This window comes from Lucilia cuprina, chromosome 3 (assembly GCF_022045245.1).
Source record: "Lucilia cuprina isolate Lc7/37 chromosome 3, ASM2204524v1, whole genome shotgun sequence".
Lineage (NCBI taxonomy): Eukaryota > Metazoa > Arthropoda > Insecta > Diptera > Calliphoridae > Lucilia > Lucilia cuprina.
The window spans coordinates 21,609,551-21,635,977 of NC_060951.1; the positions used below are offsets into that span (position 1 = coordinate 21,609,551).

The window sequence follows — 26,427 nt, forward strand, 5'->3', positions numbered from 1 at the left end:
GAATATTAAAAGCTCATAATGTGTATAAATTTGTACATGAGGGAAATTTTTATTTAAACAAATGCAATTTAAAAAATTGCAAAAGAAGTCCATTAACTACTATGTTTTCATAAAAAAAATAAATTGAAATGTTGAAAATCAAAATCTTAAACAACAAAGATTCAGCAAACATATTAAAACATCTATAACATCCATAATTTAAATCTGAAATATTTTAAGTCAGGGCTTCTAGATTTTGTTTAAAAAAATTAATATGAACAAATTCATACAATTTAGGAACTTATTCTTGAATATTATTAACTTTTGTCAATGAAAGCTGAAAGTTCAGCATATTTTTACTGAAACTTTTTTCTGTGTATTATTTTATTTAAATAATGTCATAATTGGTAAGTATATACAAATTTTATTTTAGAAAAATATATTTTATTTATTAAATGTTAACAAATTAAACAATATTTTATATATTTATATTTACACTGTGTATATAACGTGATTAACTAATAAAATTCTGTTTCAGAACACTTTTTGAACTAAAACTCATATCACTCATATCACCGGGAAATCTAATAAATGTAACAAACCAAACAATATTGTTTTATATTTACATTGAGTATAGATAACTTGATTATAGAATAAAAATCTGTTTCGGAACACATATTAGGTTTAACCCGGAAGGCCGGCAACAGCTTCTATGTTCGGTATGGCCAAATTTCGAAAGTTACTTAGCCGGAGTAAAATTTTCCATTTGTAACGGCGATACATATTTTTTTTAAATAGTGTGTAATTAAGTGCTAGGTTGAATAGTATTCCAAAGAAGTGATGCATTTGTTAAAAACTGCATGTTAGATGCAAGGAAGCGATACATAGAGAAAGTTTGACGGTCATACTTATAGTTATTGTTGGTCCCTTTATATAATATTGTGTAAAAACATCAAATTATGGATATTAAAAGGCTTTCAAATAAAGCACCATATAAATCTGTTGGATATTCTACTGACAAAGTCGCAGTTCATACAAAAGTTCACAGCCATAAATAGTACCAGGCTTAAGCTTAATAAATAAAAAACAAGTTTTTATTTTTACTTCTTAGATTTTTTTAATGATTGTATTTTCTTTTTGTCGCAATTATTTTTGTTTCCATTTTTAGTAAATTAATTTATCTCCTCTTTGGCATATAGAACGCCATCTTTACCCATTTTATAATGGAAAACTTTATCTTTGCGTTCTTTTTTCTTAGCCCACATATTTACTTCGGCACCCGATAAAATATAATTTCCATCAATTGCTAATGATTTTAATACATCTTCCGATTCTTTATTTTCTGCATCTTTGTCAACAATTCTTCGTTTAATATTTGGTTTCTGTTCTGGACCTTTAGTTTCATATTCAAAATCTTCGTACGGTTTGACAAAACAACTATCTCCTTTTAGTAATTTTACTCGACTTTTGTATTTGGTTTTTGTTTTTATTGAGTTTTCTTCCGTGTTGATTTCGCTAAACTCATAATGTTGTTTTAAAATATCAGATAATTTTTTTGCCAAAAACCTTTGCATAGATTCAGGTAAATTAAAATCAGTTCCGGAATTGTCATTATCCTCAACAATGTAACGTTGAGATTTGGGTAAATCTGTTAAAGAAATATTATGTAGTTAGTTTTACTAATTAAAAAATACATATCTCTTCAATCAAGGCGATACAATAACGATACGAAATCGTTTTATTTGGAAGAAAACATTTTACAACAACAAAAGTTGTTATTGTTTACATGTTATGAATGTTATTTTCTTTACATTTCTTATGTAATTTTTGACATTAGTCTGATTCTAGTACAAAAACGAAATGCATGTTGTTTTTGTATTGTTGTAGTGATGCATTCACCTTCCAAAGTGTGCCCTGGTGACACCTTTGCAGCGTTTGCGGTACTGTCAGTTTTCTTTTCTTAAACTAGTAAATATTTATATTAAATTAAGTGATTTATTTGTCAAAAATTGATTTAAATTAAAGAAAACTGTTGAAATATTCAATTTAAAGTGAAAAAGTTAGTTAAAAAAATATTTTTTTTTTACGAATTCTTATCGCCGGCATATCAGTGCCCACTACTGGGTATGAAGTTCGATTATACGTATTCTATAGTCGGTACTCTAAAATTTATTATTTCTTTATAAAAAATTGGGTATATTATTATATAATTATATTATATATAACAATTTTCTCTTCAAAAATTATATGTTCAACGTTTATTTTTGTAAAAAATCTATGTATAATACTTTTTTTCTATAAAAATTTCTGTGTTTTACAATTTTCTCTATAGAAAATTGATTGTACAACATTTGTTTCTATAGGGAATTTTGTATGTATAATATTTTCTATAGAAAATTTTATGTATAACAATTTTTATTACAAACGATGAAATGAAACTATATTTAGTAAATCGAGGATTAGGTGTATAGAAAAAAAATTACGGTACCATTTTTTACGGCTTCTTCTGTACGAACTGCTATTCTAATGTCATCAATATTTGTTTCTTCTTTATTCTGAAACATAGCATTGTTTAACAATGTGGTGTCCGCTGCCTCCAAGAATTGTTTCATTTGAATATCATCATCGGATTCCGAATCACTTGACATTTTTATTATATATTTTTTTTTTTAATTTAATTTCTAATGAACAAAATTTGTTTGTAAACAATCTTCACGTGCCGCGTTTGACAACTTATTTCTTATCTAATAATTCACAATAACAGCTTAATTACAATTGGAACCACAACCGCTGTAGACAATGACTGTTCACATTCACACACTTTGTATAGAGAGCAAAACATCGTCTTGTGGTTGGGATAGATTCTATTTTACTTTTACTGCGGTCGTTGGCTTTCCTCTCTCGACTGTTGCTTAATTTTAATTCGACGCTTGCTCTTTTTGTGTGATTTGTCGACAGCGGTTCTAATTGTAATTGAGCTGTATGTTGATAATAGAGACAAATCAATGTCGACTAGGGATGCCAAGTCAGACTGTCTTTTACAAATCCCGGAATTTTTCGGGATTATATATAGAAAGTTTGAAATACAAAATCTCTTAGCAATGAAATATAGGACTGTTCCGAAATGAAACATTGTAGGTACTGTATTAAACATCAATGTGATTTTCAGAGTTGGTCTTCTTGAAGAAATATTGATTCAAATTTGCATCTCAAATAGAATGAGTCTTCTAAATCGTGCTAACTTATAAACACAGAATGTGCATACTTTTTGGATTTATTACCAACATTTCACAATGTGTTAAAATGAAATGGCTAAATCAATTTAAAATAATAAAAGGCTTAAATATGAACAAAATTAGCTGTGCTAAATTTTGATTTGCATAATCCAATAAAAAAATAAGTTCGTAATTTGAAAATTTATAAAAATTATGGCTTAAAAGAGATAATAAAAACATTTTTTTTGGAAAATTCCGGGTTTTGGGAAAATTTCCGTGATCGGAATTGGCATCTGTACTATATATAGTAATATGCGATAAAATTCAGATATTATTCCAAATGAATATAACAATAATTTTGGTTGTATCATGATTTAAATCATTTTTATTCATGACTATGAAAGTTTGTATTAATATCTGTACTATAAGAATGAATATCAACTGTTGCAGGATGAGTGTCTTGTTGTACAGCTATTTGATTTTGACCTTCTAATAGGCTCATCAACGTATTTTGATTAACCACATTAACGTTGTTACCACCACTTGTATTGACACTGCCTCCAGATCCGCTAGTGGTTACTACACTATTAAAATCCTGCATACCCATTGCATTGTTATCAGACGTTGCAGGCATTTCGAAGATATTCATAAAATCGCCTTCTTGAAATTCTTCTTTTTGCATATTTTGACTCTCTTTCATTAATTTATCGTACTCCTGGAAGGCACCATTAAATTCGGCAATTTCCATGCGATTGCGAGCAATCAAATGATGTTTAAAATAATTATGAACTTGTGTCAGCGAATTGTTCGTCATGGAGTAGTAGGCCTTTTCTAAATTCTTTACTTCAATATCACGCTGTGTTTCTAAATTAACATCATTTGCATGTACTTCTCTAACATGTTGCATTAAATTGAGTATAAATTCTTCGCAAGCATCAGCAAATAAAATCAGTGCAGATTCTGCGGTATCTGTAAATCCAGCTACTCTCATCTGACCACAAACTGCTTTACGTAATGAAGCTCTACATATTTCAGAATTGACCTGAGGATAATGTTGCGGTACCCCGTTAGCAAAGTCGCTGTCTTGCGGGGGTACAAACCAAATAGGTTTCGTGAATTTATCATCTGAAACGAAATCAGCTGCATTTTCTGGTGGAAAATCAACTTCTGGTATCATTTGACAAGGATTTAGTAAATAATTTGACGTCCCCTATAAAGCAATTATATTGATAAAAAATTATCTGCTCTGTTTTTATGTGGTGCATAGTTTCATACCGATTTATTGGAGTAAGTATCGATTAATGATTGTAACATTTCTGTCTGTTTCATTACTTCTATGGTTTGTGTAACCAGAGGATTTTTAACTTTAACTAATGCACTGAAATAAAATATTATTAGTTACTCCGAATTTACGATTTTTCCTTCCAATTCTTACTTTTTGATGGCTTCCGTGGGTTGTTGGTGCTGCATTTCTGTTAATTTTATACGTTTGGCACCTAAGGGTATCATTTTGTTGTCATCATCTTTAAGGGATTTATCCTCCTCAATAAATTCACCCCACAATTGTCGAGGCATTGTTATATATTAAAAATTATATTTTATATTTTTTGTGTATATTATTATTAAAATTATTATTTACAAATAGACATAAACAAACCAATCACTGGCAACTGATAACATAAATGTGCATAAACCTATGTATAGTGAATCAATTCCGTAATTTGCCAATGTAAAATTTTATAAATTTTAAGAAAGAATTTATCTGTTTAATTTATTTTTAGCAAAATTTGTTGTTGTTGTATTTTTAAAGAATATCTTAAATTTTAATTTTCTACCATAAAAAGTAAAATCGTGCTATTAATTAACGAGATTTTTAATAAAATCTCGGTTAATTGGGTTAATTAAGTATTTTGCTTTTTTGTATTTTTTGAATATTGTTGTATTATTTTATAAGATTTAACATTTCGAAAGTCGGAAAAAGTCGACAAAAGATATAGTCGACAAATTCGAAAAAAATCGTAAAAGGTCGAAAAGTCGACTATTTATAATATACTTAACTAAAAGCACATTGAACTACAAAAATAGGATTTTGTACCATATGTTTACAATCTTTCCGGCAATTGTTTCGGTCAAATTTCGGCAAATTTTCTAGTTAAAAGAAAAATTATTTGTGAATTAAAAATTTTTCTAATTTTAGTAGAATTTTAATTATTACTTAATATAATTTGAAATAAACAGTGTCGTAAAATATAATATAATTAAAATATAATATAGTTAATCCCTAGATGGATGCACATATTTTTTCGAAATGTGGCAACTTTAATTAGAGACAGTTGTGTCTACTAGGGTTCTATAGTTGACTATAGTCGACTTTTTGACTTTTTTCATTTAGTTAAAAGTCGACTTTTCGACTTTTTGATTTTTATAAAAAATCGATTTTTCGTAGTGTTCTATAGTTGAAACGAAAAGTCGACTTTTCGACTTTTTTCATTTAGTTAAAAGTCTACTTTTCGACTTTTTGCATTTTATGAAAATTCGATTTTTTGATTTTTCGACTGTTACCATTTAATTAAAAGTCAACTTTTAGACTATAAGTATTTTATACATAGTCGACTTTTCGACTTTTTCCGACTTTTCGATTTTTTTCGACTTTTTTCGACTTTACCGACTTTTTTCGACTTATCGACCTTTTTCGACTTATCGACTTTTTTTGACTTTTCGATTTTTATTAACAAAGTCGACATTTCGACTTTTTTCATAGTCGAGTTATCGACTATTTTGGAACAAAACAGTCGACTTCGACTTTTCGACTTTTTTCGACAAAAAGTCGATTGTTCGATAATTCGAAAGTAGGGTTCTATAGTTGAAACGAAAAATCGACTTTTCGACTTTTTTCATTTAGTTAAAAGTCGACTTTTTGCATTTTATGAAAAGTCGATTTTTTACTTTTTTCATTTAATTAAAAGTCGACTTTTAGACTTTTCGACTATAAGTATTTTGTAAATAGTTGACTTTTCGACTTATCGACCTTTCTCGACTTATCGACTTTTTTCGAATTTTCAACTTTCAGACTTTTCGACTTTTATTAACATAGTCGACTTTTCGACTTTTCGACTTTTTTAACAGACGATAGTCGAGTTATCGACTTTTTTGGAACAAAATAGTCGACTTCGACTTTTCGACAAAAAGTCGATTGTTCGATTATTCGAAAGTCGATTTATAGAACCCTAATTTTTCGACTTTTTCCATTTAATTAAAAGTCGACTTTTCGACTTTTTTTCGACTTTTTCTGAATTTTTCCGACTCTTTCCGACTTTCAGATTTTTTTGAATTTTTCCGACTTTTTCGACTATTTTTTGACTTTTTTCCACTTTTTTAAAATTTTCGATTATTTTTGACTTGTTTCTACAATTTTCTAGTTTTCGACTTTTTTAACAAAGTCGACTTTGCAACTTTTTTCACAGACGATAGTTGAGTTATCGACTTTTTTGGAACAAAGTAGTCGACTTCGACTTTTTTCGACAAAAAGTCGATTGTTCAATTATTCGAAAGTCGATTTATAGAACCCTGTGGAGACCATTGAAACTCTTGGAATTTAATGGTGCAGTACCATTCAAAACTCAAATTTAACTTAAGTGTTTAAAGGTTTCCAGCTTCCTATATGAAGATATAGGTCGACATGGAGGATTCCCTTTAAACCAACGTGGCACACCTTGACATTTTGCTTATGAGCTCGGCCAACAATTTAAATAATCCAAGAAAAAATACACCCTATCTGTTGGTTTCATTGCGTTGTGTACAAATTAAATTAATATTAATTTCAGAGACAGTAATTGTTATTATCAGGGAAACCAAAATATGCAAATGCATGTTTTTTGTGGTGCGTCGTATGGACTCATGGATAAGATATTTATACGTTTCAGACCAATTTGAGAATTTTGGCATCAATTTGTTAGAGCATATTTTTGCATATTTTACCCATAAGAGCATAATTTTGCATGATTTGTCTTTTTAGCATATTTAAGGCATATTTTCGAGTTTTTAGAGCATATTTTACTCTTTTAGTGCATATTTTGATGTTTTCGCTTTTTTTCGTTTTAATACATTTTTAATTTTCTTTTCAAAACTTTATTTAAAAAAAATAAAATTCAATTTTTTTATTTTTTTTTTAATTTTTTTAGCCTATTTTACAATTTTGAAAAAAATCGTTATGTTATAGTTTTTTTTCAATAAAGCATTATATTTTAAATCGGACATACCGATTACTTTTGATTTCATGAGACCAATCCATTTTTATAGTTTAAAAAACTAATTATTGGAATTTTGACAACACCGATTAAAATGTCAGTTTAAAAGCTATGAATACAATTGGAAGAAATGTGTCAAACTTTGTCGTTTGAAATATGTTTTTTGGGGACCAAATGGTTTCATGTTATTTGTTGGTTATCTGAACGTAAAACGGAATTCTATTATACTAGTTCTTCAAACTATGAGATGAAACATTTATAAAAAATGTTGTAGGATATAAAATATTTTGAGTTTTTTACGGCATATTTAAAGCGCTTAAAACACTTATTTTAGAGCATGTTTTCGGTTTCCCTGGTTATTATTTTTATTTAAAAAAATTTAAATTAAACATTTTATTTGGTATGTATTTCATTTCTCAGAAAATACAAATTGCTTTTGATTTGTATTTTTTATATATTTCGTAAAAATTACTGAGAATTTTTTCAAACAAAAATCATAAATAATTTTTTATTGAAATAAATAGAATAAAAATAATTTTTATTTTAAATTTTTATTATAAAAATAAAAAAAAAGTTTATTGAAGAAATCATTTTAAAAAGGTTCTGGAAATATTTTGGTACATTCAAAACATTTCTATGAAGATTCTTTCATACTGATTTTTTTAAGCAAAAATTTCATAGATAATAATTATTTTCTGTCTCTGATTAATTTACTTTGGTTGTGTATTTTGTTTATTTTTGTGTGTTTTATTTTTTTAACGTTGTTGTTTTTTTCCTACTACTCTAATAATGATGGTCGGAAAAATAAATATATATTTTATAAAATTAATATATTTTAAATACACTACGGTGAAGAGTATTCGCTTTGTGTATTTGCTTCCAAAATGAAATGAACATTTTAAAACTTTGCTAAAAGAGTATACGGCTTACAGTCGGCATTAATATTTGTCGGCACAGGGATCTGCTGTACAATAAAAATAAAAACCAACTTTGCCGCTTAAAATTGTAGAATTGGTTTTATGCATTTTGGTTTTAATTTTAAATTTAATATTTATGTGATTTATTCAATGTCTTTAAAAATGTGTACATTGGCCTCTCAAGGAAAGATTAAGGTAAAAGCTAAAGACCTTAATCTGGATTTGACTTTGCTGGGAGGACAAAGTTTTAGGTACAATGTTTGCTTTTTACTTCAACATTTTTGAAAATACTTTTAATACACTTTTTAAAATAAATTAAATAGATGGGAAAAGCAAATCAATGGTCATGAATGTGAATGGCGAGGTGTGGCTTATGGTGTATACTGGATTTTGAAACAAAAAGAAAATTGTTTATTTTACAAGGTTCATACATCAAACACTTTCCACAATGAAGAAAATAACGATAAAAGTTTCTATAGTAAATTACTCCAACGTTACTTACGCTTAGATTTTGATCTATCCACACAAATAGAATTATGGCGAAAATCCCATCCTCATTTTGGCAAATTGGCTCCTCATATGAAAGCTGTGCGAGTATTGGATCAGGAACCTTTAGAAAATATAATATCATTTATGTGCAGTCAAAACAATAATATTAAAAGGTAAATTATATACATATGTACGTATGAGCACTTTAATGTCAAGTGACCCAACTCAAAAAATCGATTTCGATGAAATTTGCAACAATGTTAGTACTATTGGATAGTAGGCCAGACACATGTTCAGAGCTTTTGGTCCAGGACTGCCGGGAATGAACATTTTTTTGTAGTGATGGTCGTTGATTATTATTTTTTTAAACTGATATTTATAATACTTTATTATTTGTTATTTTGTTTGATCAAGTAATTTTTATTTGCAATTTGTTTTGCAAATATTGTCAAAATCGATTTTTTGAGTTGGGTCATTTATATAAAATTGCCTATATACATACATACCTGTTAGAATAATTTATCTTATATTTAAATTTTAGAATATCAACTATGATACAATGGTTATGTAAGAGTTATGGAGAAAATATTGGAAATTTTCAATCAAGTGATGTCTATAGTTTTCCTAGTTTGGAATCGTTAGTTAAGGATCAAAATACGGTAAGAAATAATTATGTAGTACAGTGGGCGACAAAACAATGAAAACTTTTTCTTTCACAAAATTTTTTTTTATAATTTAATTTTTATACATCCTTATAATAAATAAATTTTGAAAAAATAGTCTTGGTATTATCTTAACAAAAATGGTCAGAACTTGTCAGTAACTCAGAATATAGTAGGGTATTTTCTACATTGTATTGATACAATTTGGGTGCCCTTCAGAAAATCACTAACGCTCATTACTGGCTTAAATATTAGTTTAGCTATGAAATATGATATAAGTTAGTTTTTGAATAGTCAAAACCTCTATACCAAATTAAATGTGGATTGGCCTATAATTGACCCTACCGCCTCAGAAAAATGCTTTAACGCTCATAACTAACTTAAAAATACGATTATAGCGATGAAATTTGACATAAGTAAATCTATTATGAACGAAAATCTCTCCACCAAATTTTATGAGTATCGATCCGTAGTTGACCCTACCCTCCCATATAAGGTCACCTTCAAAAAAGGGCCTTAACGCTCACTACTGTCTTAAAAATACGAGTACATATAACGATTAAACTTGACATAAGTTGGTCTTTTACGAGCCAAAATCTCCCTTCAAAATTCTATGTGGATCGGTTAATAATTCAAATTAGCCCCCTTCACAAAATTACTTTAACGCTCATTGTTACCTTAAAATTACAGATATAGCGATGAAATTCGACTGAAATAAGTTCCTTGGGAGCCAAAATCTCTTAACCAAATCGGTCTATAATTGACCCTACCTCCCTATAAGGTCCCCTTCAGAAAATAACTCTTGAGATGAAATTCGACATAAGTAAGACTTTTATGAGAATCGGCATATGAATGGTTAGTGGTAAAAGAAAAATTTTCACTACCACTATTTTATTTAGTGATAGTTGAAATATGTTTCACTTTTCAGTATATATAAAGAATACGTGTAAATCATAACAACCCGCACGGCGAGATGCGCATTCTTGTAATAAATATTATTTTTCTTCAAATTACACTGCAGCGTTGTAATACAGCGATTTTGGTAACAAGCTTTAAACATTTCAAATTGTTCTCCATATTATCCGTATCTCTATGTGATGGAAAATGATTAGCGGAAGCTTGTTAGAAAAGTAAACGAAAAGTGTTAGAAAAGTAAAATCACTAGATTTTATAGGATAGCTTCACTGTTTCTGAACTTTAAGGGCATTCTCGTGTCCAATGTTATAGCGCTATAAATTTAATCGATTTAAATTGCCAGATTCTGCCTTGTTTCTTTGAAATATAATAATACCTTATTCAAGTCATGCATAAAAAATCTTATTTAATTATGGGCAAAGAAAAAAATGTAATACCTTTAGAAGAATAAAAAAAAAAAACGCTCACTTTTTTCACATACCTACAAGTAAGACTATGGCCTTTAAAAGTCAAAAATTTCGTAAAACTCCAATATTTAGTTCACAAGATATTTTAGTTCAAAGTCAAAATTAAATTCCTTAATTAAGTGATTCGCAGTGTATACTTTCTAATTATGTACAAATTTTCAATAATTTTCTAATTAAAATTTGAATATTTTTCACATTTTATAATCTTTCAATTCCAACATAAAATGTTAGTAATTTCCTATCATTTATCATTTAGCTTTTTCTAGCCTTTTCCGCTTTCTTATTAAGCCTTAAAAAGGCTAAAATATTACAGTTTTCATTATATATTTTAGAATTTATAATTATAATATTTAGAAAAACATTCAGATTTAAAAACATTACAAGTTTTTGTAACAAATCGGTTATTTATTATACCCTCCCCACTAAAGTGGTGTAGGGTTTGTGCTGATGTTCGTAACGCACAATAATATTGGTTCTATATCCACCTTAAAGTATACCAATCGGATCAAAATCATTTCTGAGTCGATTAAGCTATGTCCGTCCATTCATGTAAACCTTGTAATCAAACTACAGGTCGTGGTTTTACATTATCTTCTATTGTACCGTAGACGAAACATATTGAAAATGGTAAACATCGGCCCATTATTTCACTTAGCCCCCATACAACTTAACCCGTCAAATAGGGTTTTTGAATTCATAATTAGTATATTTAATATACTTGTATCTAGACAAAAAGCTGCAAAACCAAGTTCCATACTAGCCTTATTGACCCTCATGAACTTTATATTCAAAGGTCCTCATTGGACCCTAGCACCTATAAAATGCCCCCTTCGAAATTTTACTTAATTGTCCACAATTTTTTCAACAATAAATGGATTAAGTATAGGTTACAGGTAGGTTAGTGCTTTAGTCTGGTAGGTGGTGGGTTTGATTCCCACCTGTGGCACTGTTTAAGGAGCACACAACAGGCCCAATAGAGGAGTATTTCGGATTTGATGTATATACATCCTCCTTTCAAACAAGCTAACTAAGTATATATGAGGCAAGGTATTTTGATTTGTAACAGGTGTAGGGTATTATATGATCGGCCTCGACCGAGTATAATTCCTTACTTGTTTTGGATATTGGATTTTAATTATAATTGGACTGAATGTTATTTTGAACTTTTAAGTGATGAGCTAAGTTTGGTACATATGCTCTTTGGAATCAGTGCTTATAAAAAACTGAAAATACTATTTGTGCTTTTTTAGAGATTTAACATAATTAGGAGCTCAAAAGGGAAGTACAATTGTATTAGGTGAGGGATTTAACCTAAACCCAATACAACAATATATAACCTTTTAACCTCTTCCATTTGCTTTGTCCTATTGCAATTTGGCATACGTAAGAATTTTCATCAAATTACATGCGTACATTTCATGTTCGTATATTTCTGATTGCATGGCTTGAATATTTTTAATTTCGAATAATTTGTATTTTATAGGTAAGCAATACGAAACATTTGTGAATATTATAAATATGTTAGCGAGTTGCTGCGTAATATTTTCCATGCGAAAAAACATTATATTTGTCTATAAGCTGTAATATGCAATATCATGTAAAGACAAATATTTTTAGCAAAAATATTAAAAATATTTAGAATGGCAATTAAATATATTTTCATTAAATATGTTTATATTTTAATATTGCATACGTATGCATAAAATGTCCATTTTGGTTACTAATATATTTATAATTTTAATCTCTGGTTTCCAATGTTTTGCCTATACCATATACATAGATAATATTAAAAAATTTTCTGAATCTCTAAAAAAGAATAAATTCAGTTATTTATCTTACTTTAGCTAGAATCTCGTTTACGTTCTGCAAAATTTGGATACCGAGCAAAATTTATTGCTCAATCTATAGCAAAAATTAACGAGTTTGGCGGTATAACATGGTTTGAACGACTACGTTCACTTCCTTATCAAGAAGCGCGACAAGAATTGGTAAAACTTCCTGGAATTGGTTTTAAAGTCGCTGATTGTATATCTTTGATGTCACTTGGTCATTTGCAATCAGTACCGATCGATACACACATCTTTAAAATTGCCCAATCTGTTTATATGCCTCGATTATCTGGTGTCAAAGCTGTGACACCCAAAATTTATGAAGAAATCGCAGAGCATTTTCGTGAGGTTTATGGTCCCTTTGCTGGCTGGACACAGGCGGTAATTACGCAATTTATTCAATAAAATAATGTATATTTAAAGCGAATATTAATTTAAATTTTTTATTAATAAATTTTTAAGGTTTTATTTTGTTCGGAACTTCAACAATTTCAAAATAAAAATGAAGAGAATTCATCATCACCAACCAAAAAGAAACGCAACAAAAAAACAGGTATTCGATTTATAGAATCTCATTTATTTCATAAATCTTTAATCAAATATTTTAATAAATAAAAATACTTATTATTTAATAATTTGCGTATACGAATACATACGAGTATGTATATATAAATTAAACAAAAAAATGTTAACTATAAAAATGCAATGTGCTCTAATTGTTAAAACTCGCACTATTTTTAATTAATAAATAAAGTTATAAAAAATGTTTATCAAAAAAGTGTTTAGTTAATTAACTATTTTATATAAAACTTACTACACTCAACTTTGAGATATTTGTACTACACAATTTGCCCTTGAAGACTTTGATGCCAAGGCTAGTGTTAAACTTCTTCCGTTCTATTATATTATTAAATATATGATTTTAGATTTAAATATGTGTTTAACCATCACCATGTTGCGTTTGATCTTCTTCAGCATTCTCCATGAGTTTTTCAGCTGCCTGTACCTGTATGTATTTATAGGCATTAAAATCATTAAATACTTGCTGATTTATGACGAATGTTTACATTAAATGTCCTCTGTTTTGAGTCTTTGCTTGTGTCGTTTTCTTGGGGGCTATCAGAACCATCAGTTGTTTTAATAAATGACGAATAAAATGATGAAAAACTTGAACCATCCATGTCGTCACTGTTACCATTGCTGTCCGTATTTGGCTGTTTTTAAAATTAAAAAAAAATGATAATTAATTAGTTTGTGTAACTTTTAAATTTAAATAGAATGTTATTAATGTATTTGAGGTTTATTTTTACTTTTAAACTATTTGCATTGTGTTGATCTGATACATAGTCACCCATAACGGATGCAATGGGCGAATCTGCAATACCTTTTTTCGATGAATCAGATGGTGCCTGCATAAATTTAAAAAAAGTAAAAATCATCAAATTATATTAATATTTATGGCGAGAACCTTAAATCATAGTGGTTGTCTGTCTATATTTTTCACAAAATACATTTTTGAATTTGATTATCAATGATTCTCTACTTATCATTATCTTTGTTTGTGTGTACATTAGACATTGACCGCAAAAATTCGATTTAGTGGGGTTAAGACGAACAATATTCCGACATTTTTTTCTTCCCATATAAGATCCGGTCAGTCTAGTGTACATATAAAGACCGAAATTTACTATTAATCAACATAGTTCGCAAATTATTAAACCAGAAACCAAAGTAATTTTAAAATCTGTTATGTTATCTGAAAGTTGAATCTGTTGACCTTAATATAAATGTTATGAACAGATTCGGATTCAGCGTAGCTTAATTCGACAGATATCGACTTTTCTAAATTATTGTTGGTCTGTGTTATTTTTAATAATATATATTAAAACATAATGTGGGCGATTTCAATTGTGAATTTACATTTCGATCTTAAATTACTAATTTTAATTTATATAGTTTTTATGCAATAACATTCTATAACCTAGTCTGGTTTCTTGTGTGAAAATTGCGGTTGTTAAGTGTTATTTATAAATGTCTTCTACAAGCTGCAAGTGAACATTTTCACTTTCGATAACGCGAATACTTAAACACTTCCTAGATCAGATGAAAAAATTTGCAAATATCTGCAGATTCATTAGGCTTGTAAAGATTATAGATAAATCTTTTTCAAATAGCTGTTTTCAAGATACATATACTCATATATTGTTACTACCCCCTTTTATGACATTTCGTTAAAGATTTCTGAAACCAATTTCCAGAAAACTGGTGTATAATGCATACCAACCATTTCGAATTAAAAACAGGATGCTAAAATTCGATAGATTTCAGATTGCACTTGCAACTTGAAGTTATTCCGTAAACTATGAGCAATTTTAATATACACAGTTTGTAAAATTACTTCACAACTCCTCAGTCCGTACCGAGACCTATTTTTTATATACATATGTATACTTCTCATGAAAATATAATAGAATCAATTAATTGAAATATAATCGTTACTACTTGATATTTAAGGCTATAATTTCTGATACAACAAACATACCATATTTGAACCAGGTTCTGCCTTAACAGATGTGGCTTGAGAGGATGGACGTTGTAGTTGGGACGGAGTTATAGAGTGAAACGCTCCTTGTTGTTGGGGTTTAGTAGTGGTCGGTGCCACCATTAGTGTTTGAGCCTGAAGAGTAAGAGAATAGTAAAAACAGTTAATATTGTTATTGAAACGTAATATGTTTTTTTTTAATGTAATACCGTTTTAAAATCAGTCGATGAACTTGCCTGTTCAGGTGCTAGATTAATGGTGCTGGCAATATTCGAAAAGGATACCGGTTGGTACATCATAGCGGTCGCGGCAGCTGGATGAGTGTAAAATAATGAAGGATGCGGATACATAACACCAGCCATATATTGCAGAGGCAGCGCCTGACTTGAAGTACTGGGAATTTCAGCGGGAGATCGTTTTTGGACTTGATTGGCAGCAGCAGCTGCTGCTGCGGCGGCAGTGGCGGGTATATAATAAAATGTGGGAAATAGACTGTGCTGAGGGGTAAAACTACTTTGAGCTATTTGTGCTGTATGCGAGGTAGGTGTGGTGAGACCAACAGAGAAGGGTGGCCAAAGGTTAACGTTGCGCGAACAAGATAGACCTCCAGCATAGGGAATAGTTAAAGCATTGGCACCGAGTGTGGTTTGGAGATTATTGAATATTTTATTGCTAGAGCTCGGCTGATTATGATGATCGGTGTATTCACGTTGTATATCCATGAGATTTGTATGTTGTTGTTTTGGCTTGTTGGCGTCGCCCTCCCACGAATGTGAACCAACTCTTTTGATTCCGTGTCCCGGGCCAGTATACTCCATTATCTTTTCAGAATTCTTTTTGTTCTTCTCACCACTTCGTCCTCGAGATTCTCTATGCTTCTTAAGCATAAACTTTTCCATTTCATCGTTATGTTTATTTAGCAGAGATTCCGTCAACGTGACCATGGGAACACTTCCTGAAGAAGTTCCAGTGCCGGTGTTGCTGGTATTAGTCACACTGCCCATATTTAAGTTACTACCCGAAGTAAAATTTCCCGATGAACCACTACCACCGCTTCCCTCAAAGCATTGAACCGGACTTAGAGTACTGCGTTCATCGGCGGGTGCATTGTAAGTTTGTTCCATTTTAATAGGATCAAACTCTACTGGTGCTGTAACTGGTTTGCTGTTAAAAAAACGTTGCAAATTCTCATTGTAATTTAGTTGATTGTACGAAGGCGGAGTCTCAGTAGAACTTTTACTATCGTAATAGTCATGATGCGGAGATATTTCTCCCAGCATCACAGAATCTCTTTCGGATACTGTTAATTCATTTTCATTGGGCAACTCCAGTTTCAAATCTGTGCGAGAAACTTCATCCATTAAAGTTTCCATAAAGGAGGCTAGAGCTTGACAACGCCTTGAGACCTCTTGTTTGACCGTATCTGAAGGCCTGGAAACTGTTTCTGCTAAAAGTTTAACAATATCTTCTTTTATACGAGCAATGCGAGCTTGAGAGTCTTCCGATAACTTGGGCTTTGTATTGGGTGGTGGTTCAAAAACATGAACATTTTTGGGTCCTGTTTTGTGTGGATTTCGGAATAAAAACCAAATATAAAATTTATAAAAGTAAAACATTAATCTATATAGTGCTTTATAAGTACCTTGAAATACCCGGTGATGTCCGATAACAAATTCCAATTTTCTAGACCAAGGATTAACAAAACTAGTCCACTCAGTTTCGAGCAGAGCATAACAACCATTTTGTATAAGAAACCGATAAGGTTTACTGCAAAATGATGCACCAGCCGTTTGACCTTTTTTCATTACAGTCTCATAGATTTCCTTTAAAACAATAAGATCTTCATGATGATAAAAATCAAGTATTGAACGACCTATAAGATCCTGAGGTAAATAACCCAATGCCGATACTGCTGCACTATCCACATGTGAAATTATACCCGTAGCAGTGTGACGAATAGTAAATTTAGCACTTTTATGAGAAAGTAACTCATCCGATACTAAAAATTTAGAGAATTTATTATCCTTACATTCGTTCGATTAAATCTATAACCACCCACCTTTGTAAGCACTTTTAATTGGCGTGGCACATATAACCAACAACATATTGGTGCCACTTGGTAAATAGTTATCAGAACGAGCCTCTTCCGGTGCTTCGCGGAATGTCAATCCCAAACGAAATGGTTCATAATTAACCGAACGACCTATAACTCCATAACCACCAGACTTAAGCCCCCGATAACGTCTTAGCATAACGCAAAATGTACTACGGGCATCTTTTGGCATACTACTGCGTGATTCGGCTATTGGTATTCCAGTGGTTATTTGACTTGCAAATGTAGCTCGATCTTTGGTATGAACAAAGTCAATGAATGATCGCCCTAGCCACATATCTCGTGGAAAACCGAGGACATCTGTGATACTGGGTGTAGTATAAAGAACAATGCCATCGTGCATTGAAATGACACAACAAAAGCTATCCTATTTTAAGAAAATAAAAAAATATATTATCACTGTTTTTATAAAATAAAATGTATATACATTTACCTCCTTAAATTTGTCTGTTTTGCCTGAGGATTCTAATTTTCCTGGCGCCGATTCACAAGTTTTTTCCGATTTAACTCCTTGCTGTGTGGTGGCTAAAGGCGAAAATAAATTTGTTTAAATATATTTAAGATAACTAATAGTATGATCTCTAAAGAGTGATTAACATTTGAAAACTATAATAAAAACTGAAGGTGACTCGTATAGATTAAATTGCTTAGCATACCTGATAATGGAGATGGTGTTGGAAATTGCAATAATGATTTCTCAGATTTGGGTTCACTAGATTCTTTTTCCAAATTCTCTTTATTATCTTTTTGTCGGCTAGTTTGAGCTAAAACGTTTCTTGAAAGTTTTGAGATCAATTCTTAAAAAATATTTTACTTGACCTACTCATTGTTATGTCATTAATATCGACTTTTTCCTCATCTTGGACTTCATTTGTTTTGGCAACATCTTCTTGATTTTCTAAAACATTTGTAGCGGTACTGGTGGAACACTTAAGCTTCTTCTTCTTGCGAGACTTATCTTTGACACGCTTATTGAGATGTATTTCACTGCTGGGGAAAATACATTAGAATTATAAATAAAAACTGGTTAAATAAATATTTAGTACCGCACCTGCTGGTTTGTGTAGAAGGTTTACCGCCATAACCACTACTTCCCGATGAATGACTTCCACTTAGGCGAGATTTTGAGCTTCCACTAAAAAAAAACATGTTAAACATTAATTGTTATCTAGATTTTGAGAGAGTTATCTAAAAGTATTTGGGAACAGTTTTACACTTCACCCTAAGGAATCATTTTTTCAAACCCCATTATAATTATTATTTTTATCTGTATGTATGTATACCTTCTTTGAGATTGGCTGTTACTGCAACTATTTGAATATGCTGAATCTGAAACTTTTGTATTATGAGTTGACTCCGTGGATTCTCCTTCCATTTTGTATTGATTTTTTTAGGTTTTTACTTTTAAAGTTTTCCTATTTTTTCTTAAATATCACTTAAAATTCGCTTTAAATTTTGTAAATGTCTCTTATTTACTTTCTTTTTTAAATTGTAATTAATTTGTGTTGCTATAGTTTGTCGTTATTTAACTCTTGAACTATTAGATTTATCTGAAAAAGAGAAATTGATTACATAGTTTTGAATACTTGGTATATTTTTAGACAAATAACGATTATAAATAATATGTTTGTTAATTTAAGAAAGTCTTTGTTACAGCTCCAGACAAATTCCGTTTAACTGATAACATTTTTCTGCCTCTTACGCAACGAACTTTTACATTTTATTGACGTAAATGATGTTTAATTATTGCATTTCCTTTAGGATATTAAACATCAAATAATAGGTCGCCTAAGGTTTTATTAGTCTTATGTTAAAAATCAAAGAGTATGATTATTTTATGTAACACGTACAAAATAACATATTAGTTAAGTAACCATGAAAAAGACTTCATTACTTAATAAAAAAAGGGTCTCTAGATCCCATGTAAGGCGTCTTCAAAAATATTTATTAGGTCAAATTTACAATAGGCCAAAAATTGTAAATTTAAAATGTTTTTATTAAACATACAAATTTCATTCTTTATCATTTATGTCGGATTTTACTTCATTTCCTATATATTTATACTCTACACCACTTTAGTGGGGAGGGTATATTGGGTTTGTGCTGATGTTTGTAGCGCACAATAAGATTGGTCCTATACCCACCTTAAAGTATTCCAATTGGATCAGATTCCTTTTCTGAGTCCATCCATGTAAAGCTTGTTATCAAACTACAGGTTGCAATTTCGAAGATAATGAAATTTGGTAGATGATCTTCTATTGTCCCAGGGACGAAGCCTATTGAAAATGGTTAAGATCAGCTCATTATTTCACCTAGGCCCCATACAACTGAACCCCCGAATAGAGCTTATAAACCTTGTAATCAAACTAATGGTCGCAATTTTGGATCTTCTGTGGTACCGTAGACGAAGCCTATTGAAAAGGGTTCATTATGGTTCTTTATTCACTTAGCCCCCATACAACTGAACCCCGAAAAGAGCATAACTTCCATACTAGCCTTGATGACCCTCATGAACTTTATAATTATAGGGCCTTATTTGACCCTAGCCCCTATCAAAATTTTACTTAAATATCCACAATTTTATTAATAATAATAAATAAATGACTGAACTATATCTGAGGCAAGGTACAATTCAACTATGTGATTTATTACGAAAACTAAACCACATTTTATTCGTATACTGGTGTAGGGTATTATATGGTCGGCCTCGTCCGACAATAACCTCTTACTTGTTATGTATGTATTTATCCCCTTATTATGTCGATTTTCAAAGTGGACGTTAAAAATCTCTTGAAAGAGAATTTTGAAAATGAGCACTAATATTTTTAACTTTTTAAAACTTAACTGAGTCAAATTCGGTAAAAATATATACATATGTATATTAATATACATACATATATACATACATATACTTATAACCAAATTATCAGCTCGACATCCTTCTAAGTTCAATTTAATATTTACATCAATTTCATATATTGGTCCAATATTAGGCATGACGCCAAGATAATTCGTTGTAAATATGGTAAATAATTACACAAAGTTTGTTCTAAATTTCTCAAGGATCGGTTTGTAATCAAGAAGGAAATTATTAAATAATATTGGTTCGTGTTCCATAGTTTTGATTTAGTAATACTCACAAGGAACAATTTTATTTCATTTAATTGAAATGCCACGACACTTCTTCTCTCACAGTGTATTAAGAACTAAACAGTGTCCATAATAAAGTTTAACAAAAACAAATACCGAGAGAGATAGTGAGAGAAAAAGCTTTTTATTATGAATGTGTCATAGGAATAGATTCACGTGCAAAAAACATTTGACGATGTCGCAGCGACTACTAAATTGCAGTCAATGTTACGACAACATCTAATAAGTACAAGTACTCATGCAACAAACAACGATTCAAACAAAGGCATTGCAATCTATTGACAATATGTTTTAAAAAGCTCGTTACTCAAAAACACCCGTATACGAAGAATTTGTGCACATTTTAGGCTCATGTGTCGGTTTATACAATTGTAGTTTACTTATTTTTATCCAGTGGGTGTTATTATTTATGTGTCTCTTTGGGTGACTATTTTTTATAAAAATTTAATTAGCAATATGTAATAATTTAATTTAAAATCATGTTCGCGGGACTGTCTATTATTGGAGACCCTTAAAATATTTGGAATCAAAATCTTATTTCTTTTTTTGGTATTTTAAGGAATTTTTCCATTCAAATCCTGTAAAGTTCAGACATTTGATAAAAATTTCAAAAAATTAATAATATATATATGTACATGTAGAACAATATTTACTTATATTTAATTTATGCCGAATTGTACTTTCATATATTGTTATTAATATGAGTTTAACAATGATTTTCGAAAGAGGGCTTTTAATTTGAATTTGGTTCCATTTTAATAAGCCATTTTAAGTGAACTTGACCTTATGTCATTATTTTAGAAGGATTATTTACAATAAACTGATATTCTGTAAGAAGGGTTAAATGGGGTGGAGTGTTAGATTATGGATCGATCGATTGTTAGAGATTTTGACTCCTATAAAATTTTGCTATTAATGTTTAATAGCAAATGATTTATATGACCAATTCTTAGGAATATTGGTAAGGAAATTTTGGTTTATAGGCCACTTATGAACGTTAAAATCATTTTGGTCCATAAAAGCCGGGTACGAACATTAAACATTTTCCGAACCTTGTATTGGTGATATTGCCAAGTATCCCCTATTATCCCACATATGTATATTATATGACGGTCATTTTGAATCAAAAACAACACGCGCCAATGCCAATTTCTTAAATAATCTTGTATATGTTATGGCGGTATGGTCAATTATGGACCGATCTTCACAAAATCTTACAGAAGATGTTGGGTGATATTAAATTTTTTTATGTCAAATTTTAACGCTATAGTGGTTTATATATCCAAGTTATGGAGATTAAAGTAATTTTTTTGGAATAAGACTTTATGCAAGGGTTATGGTTAATTATGGGCCCATCCTCAGAAACTTGAAAAAAAGATTTTAGTTTTTTTTTTTAATTGTTTAAAAGGGCCCTTCGAAAAAACCTCGCTGTATCTGTATCTGTATGTATGTACATTTAATAAACTTATTTAATCCTCAACTTATTCTTAAATAGAATCTAGATTTAAGTCGTTTCGATTAACGTTAACATTTCCGGATCAAATAACTAAGAAAATCGAGGAATTGTTTTTTTACATAAAAAACTGTTTTAATTGTGTTTCATGCTATTATCTCCATTATTAATGCAAATATGATAAATCCTTTTCTAAAGGATTAATAAGCAGCGCTAAGTTAGAATCTAATCTAATTAATACAGAAAAAACATTTACTGCCTTATTCATAAACATTTATCAAAGGTTTATAGAACAAATTTTGTATGAAAATTTGATTTATAAAACAATGATAAAAGTTTATAAATAAGAACTTTAAAATTTGGAATTTTTTTTCTATTTTAATTTAGAAAATAAAAACAAATTTATTCTTTTAATATGCAAATTTAAATATTTATGTTAATAATCTAAATAAATGTTTTTTTGTGCTTTAAATGAACTTGAGAGTGTGATTTATAACACAAACAAAATTGTAATTAAATATATTTAATAATTCTCTCATTACAATTTACAAATTACAAATGTTCTTATCTCTTTTTGTTTTGTAATATTTACTTATTGTTAAGCTTAAATCGTTTTATTTTTATTTTACCTTTAGTAATATATTTTTAAGTAATAAATATTTAAGTAATAAATATTATTGTTTTAAACTATCGCTTTTTTCGCACTCTTTATTTTCTTTTTTATTAATTTGCTGAGCAATATTGTATTTAAAAAATTATTTACTTTTATTTCTTTACTAATTTTTCATCAAATTCAAAATTGATTCAAATTCATCTTGTGATTATTTTTATTATATTTTTATTATTATCTTTATTTTCACTTTTGTATCTTTAATAAGCGACTTATCAGCGGCGGACTCATACGAATACTAAATGATTGACTGTTTGAGCAAGTGGTCTGGAGTTAGCTGTTCGGTTGGCAATTATTGCTGCGAGCTTTAATATGAACTGAATGAAAAAAGTTTGCAAACGAGGGCTGTGTGCAAAAATGTTTCTTTTTACATGATTAGTTTTTATTTTATAATAAATTCTATATAAAATCTAATAAAATGTTCAAAAAATTAAACGTTATTCTGCATAAAGGAAAACTATTATAACTAATAACCATATACACCCTTTATAAGTTATTCCAAAATTCTAATCACCTATCCACCCACTTCATTTTATCATGTATATTTTATTTAAATAAATTAGTAAAATTTTTGTTTTTACACAACCCTCGGTAATATTACCACTATTCTCTCAGATTTTCTAAATTTCCTTCGATTTTCAGTGCAAGTAAGTCGCGTTTCAAAGAGTATCTGAGTGCGAGATTAATTTTTTGTTTTGGATATATGCACATTGTCCAATACATGAAAAAGATTAAGCCGAATGGCAATGGTATAAAATACACGAGCATAAACATGTGTAGTAGGGTGCTTTTTTATACATATAAATTTGGCTGATTTTTGATATTTGCTATTAAAAATAGAAGAGATCGGCCCAACTAAAAAACATAATTTTTTAGTTTAGAATTCAAATGTAAAATTTTCTACTAATTATTTTTTTAATGTTTTTCGTCTCCTTAGGAGATTTTTGTTGCTCGTATGTTTGATTAATTTCTTAGACATAATGCTTGCTATTTTGACAGTACTGTTTTGGAAAGAAGGACTTTAAGTTTAACACCAGTCATTGCCTTTAATAAAGCCCGTTATCACTAATCCATTTTACGATTTTCCTTGTCTTCGTATGTGAGCGCTTTGCGCTACTATAGCTAGTTTTAGTAGCGCTATAGTAACGCAAATCTTAGGGGAAGTGTAACTTGGTGCAAGGTTATACGTGGTCCCTGTGACCACGTATCTACTCAGCATTCTGAAAGGTAACTGTGGTCCTAAAAATAGTCATACGGGTGTGCAAAAATAAAGTATACTATGGCTTTGATAGAACATTAAACGCAGAGTCAGGAAGACAATGGTTTCTGCTTCACCTGTAGCAAGATGTTCGGTGTAATATGGGGACGTAGTCCCAACACTGTCCTATTTTTGACTTCGTTCTATTCTCACAGTGGTTGACTTTAACTAAAAAAATATTATTGATAGTTATACAATGTTCAGAGATCAGCATGCATTGGAATAATACTTCAGAAACTCTGAACACCATATTGCACATTAAATCTATAGATCATCAAATAGTGGCCATCTCTGTCAGTAGTGAACAGCGAGACTTAACTTATCTGAATGCCGGAAATCAAGGAAGCATGAACATGCCAGGATTCTGCACCTACAGCCACTAATCTTGTGCCAACCATCCGATAATATTACCCTCAAACGTAAACGTGTTTTCTGTTTAATAACTTTGGTAAGAGTAAAATGTCCAACAAAGACTTCCAGCCTAAAAGTTGCAAAATTGTAAAATTTTAGGTCTTAATTTCTAAACGTAATCGGTTTTGAAAGTTTACAAAATTAAAAAAAAAACATGTGTGTCTAACTAGTTTTTTCGCCTTCTTTTTATTTTTTGGTCCATAGTTTTAAACTTTTGCACATTATTCGTTATAGTGCAAGCTAAAGATACTTAGCAGATAAATTCTTTGCAAGCTTATCCGTGTGATATCTCTTTACGTATTAGAACGTGGATGTTGAAATTTGACACCAGGTTTTTTCCAATTTTTAATTTTTTACAGTTTTTTTGACCGTAAGTTTCATGCTAGCCCCAATGCTATTCGACATAAACTAATTTTAATCTAAAATCTCTCTAGTATATTTTAAGAGGATCGGTCCATAATTAACTTTAACCCTGTAGAAGGTGCCTTTCAGAAAATGACTTTAATGTTCATTATTGGCTTTAAAATATAAGTAGAACTATTAAATTTGAAATAAATAATAAATCTTCACTGTCAGTAGTTGAACCCCCTGATGTTCACATTAGTATCGATATATAATAAAATAAATATCAAAGTTAATTTATATGGCAGTGATTTGATGGTGGGTATATAAGATTCGGAATAGCCGAATATAACAATCTTACTTGTTTCTTAATTGCATTCCCTTATAAATCATTCTCAGAAATTAAAACTTTTTTTCTTAAATTTAATTAATTGGCGATTTTTCCAAAACTATAGGCAACAAGTTAAAAAGTTACTAAAATAAAATTTCTTACCTTGTATTTTTAAAATTTTTCTAAATAAATTTTATGGTATGTATTTAATGCGCTAAATTTGAATTATTTTTTATAATTATGTGCATTTTTTTCAAATATTACAATATTATTATTACGCGAATATTATTTTTAAGATTTTTTTTTAATATTTAAGTGAAAACTTTTAAGCCCTTCGATCAAAATGAGTAACGCGAACGGATTCATCACATATTAGGGTATTTTGAATGTGACATCAAAAATTTTTTTTCGATTTTTTTAATTTTAAAATTAAAACATTTTGATAATTGCTTATATGTAAGTATGAAGATGAGTAGAACGATTATCTTTGAGTAGAACGACAATCTTTTAATTACAGATACATACCTACTTTATAACAAATTAGTATTCGTACATACTAAAAAATATCTACAAATACACAAATATTTACATTGCACATTTTTTTTTTTAGATATTTTACTAATAAATCGTTTTTCTCCTTTTACCTTTCACCATTTGTTTAGCCTCTATGGTGAAAGGGAAAGTAAGACATTTGTTGTAAATGTACGAGTACAAAGTTTGTTTTCTGTTTTTGTTTACATTAGTGGCTATACCTACATATGTATGTAACTAATAACTTTTTGTTTTGTATTTATGAGATTGTTTCTCAATTCCTTCTCTCTTTCTGCTGAATTTTTGCAAATCGCAAATGTGTGTTTTTATTGTTGTCAATAACAGTCACGCAACTTCAACACGTGAATTCTACTTATTACTTATAGACAAATCCAAGTATTTATGTATGGATATATCTATGTATGTATGAACGTACTGTTCGAATGAATGTTTGTAAGACATTAAGAGTTTATTTAAAATCAATGATCTTAAGAGCTAAATACAAAAATCTTAAAACTAACTAGAACTATGATAAGACATCTTGTGCACATGTGTACTTTCAGTCTTATCAGTGTAATGTTTCTATCTTAGCATGGGGTAATAACTGCATCAGTGATATAAATATATTTCATGCCTCATTATTAACTCTAACATATGGTTTATGCGTCACATAAACAACAGAATTAATGTGCATCTTAGAACTAAAGTTCTTATCACTGCTACGGCTTGTCCTAAAAACAAAGCGATAATACATATTTATTTGTAGTACAAACAAACGTATATAATATTTTTTATGACCTAACCCATGCACTTGAACTTATAATTTATGATCTTTCTTATTTTACTTAAACAAAATTAAACATAAATAAATGCGTGTTCAATTCTGAACAATGTATGTAGTTATTT

At 29.7% G+C, this 26,427-nt stretch overlaps 4 protein-coding genes across 9 annotated transcripts; 1 reads left to right on the top strand and 3 right to left on the bottom strand.

Annotated features, from left to right (window-relative positions):
* Positions 1 to 407: 407 nt before the first annotated feature.
* LOC111680630 lies at positions 408 to 2,833 on the bottom strand. Its single transcript, XM_023442304.2, has 2 exons — positions 2,468 to 2,833; positions 408 to 1,627 (listed from the first exon to the last, which is right to left on the bottom strand). The coding sequence occupies exons 1-2, from the start codon at positions 2,625 to 2,627 to the stop codon at positions 1,152 to 1,154; spliced, it is 636 nt and encodes a 211-aa protein (XP_023298072.1). The 5' UTR covers positions 2,628 to 2,833; the 3' UTR covers positions 408 to 1,151.
* Positions 2,834 to 3,550: 717 nt separating this feature from the next.
* LOC111680631 lies at positions 3,551 to 4,878 on the bottom strand. Its single transcript, XM_023442305.2, has 3 exons — positions 4,630 to 4,878; positions 4,470 to 4,572; positions 3,551 to 4,404 (listed from the first exon to the last, which is right to left on the bottom strand). The coding sequence occupies exons 1-3, from the start codon at positions 4,767 to 4,769 to the stop codon at positions 3,580 to 3,582; spliced, it is 1,068 nt and encodes a 355-aa protein (XP_023298073.1). The 5' UTR covers positions 4,770 to 4,878; the 3' UTR covers positions 3,551 to 3,579.
* A 3,492-nt stretch (positions 4,879 to 8,370) lies between these two features.
* On the top strand, positions 8,371 to 22,975 carry LOC111688809 (N-glycosylase/DNA lyase). Of its 3 annotated transcripts, none has more exons than XM_046947584.1 (6): positions 8,371 to 8,609; positions 8,682 to 9,020; positions 9,389 to 9,506; positions 12,736 to 13,101; positions 13,183 to 13,273; positions 22,857 to 22,975. In XM_046947584.1, the coding sequence occupies exons 1-6, from the start codon at positions 8,461 to 8,463 to the stop codon at positions 22,892 to 22,894; spliced, it is 1,101 nt and encodes a 366-aa protein (XP_046803540.1). In that variant the 5' UTR covers positions 8,371 to 8,460; the 3' UTR covers positions 22,895 to 22,975. The 3 variants fall into 3 exon arrangements, with proteins under 3 accessions (XP_046803540.1, XP_046803541.1, XP_023307095.2); XM_046947585.1 differs by having other exon boundaries at positions 22,868 to 22,905; XM_023451327.2 differs by lacking the exon at positions 22,857 to 22,975 and having other exon boundaries at positions 13,183 to 13,350.
* LOC111688808 (period circadian protein) lies at positions 13,586 to 18,870 on the bottom strand. 4 transcript variants are annotated; one of them, XM_046947582.1, is made up of 12 exons: positions 18,659 to 18,870; positions 18,427 to 18,510; positions 18,199 to 18,365; positions 18,032 to 18,139; positions 17,809 to 17,900; positions 17,322 to 17,742; positions 16,905 to 17,261; positions 15,499 to 16,820; positions 15,263 to 15,397; positions 14,031 to 14,129; positions 13,788 to 13,934; positions 13,586 to 13,726 (listed from the first exon to the last, which is right to left on the bottom strand). In XM_046947582.1, exons 1-12 carry the CDS (start codon positions 18,748 to 18,750, stop codon positions 13,661 to 13,663), a joined length of 3,090 nt encoding a protein of 1,029 aa, XP_046803538.1. In that variant the 5' UTR covers positions 18,751 to 18,870; the 3' UTR covers positions 13,586 to 13,660. The 4 variants fall into 4 exon arrangements, with proteins under 4 accessions (XP_046803538.1, XP_023307093.1, XP_023307094.1 ...); XM_023451325.2 differs by having other exon boundaries at positions 15,472 to 16,820; positions 18,659 to 18,867; XM_023451326.2 differs by having other exon boundaries at positions 15,472 to 16,820; positions 18,199 to 18,362; positions 18,659 to 18,865.
* Positions 22,976 to 26,427: the final 3,452 nt, after the last annotated feature.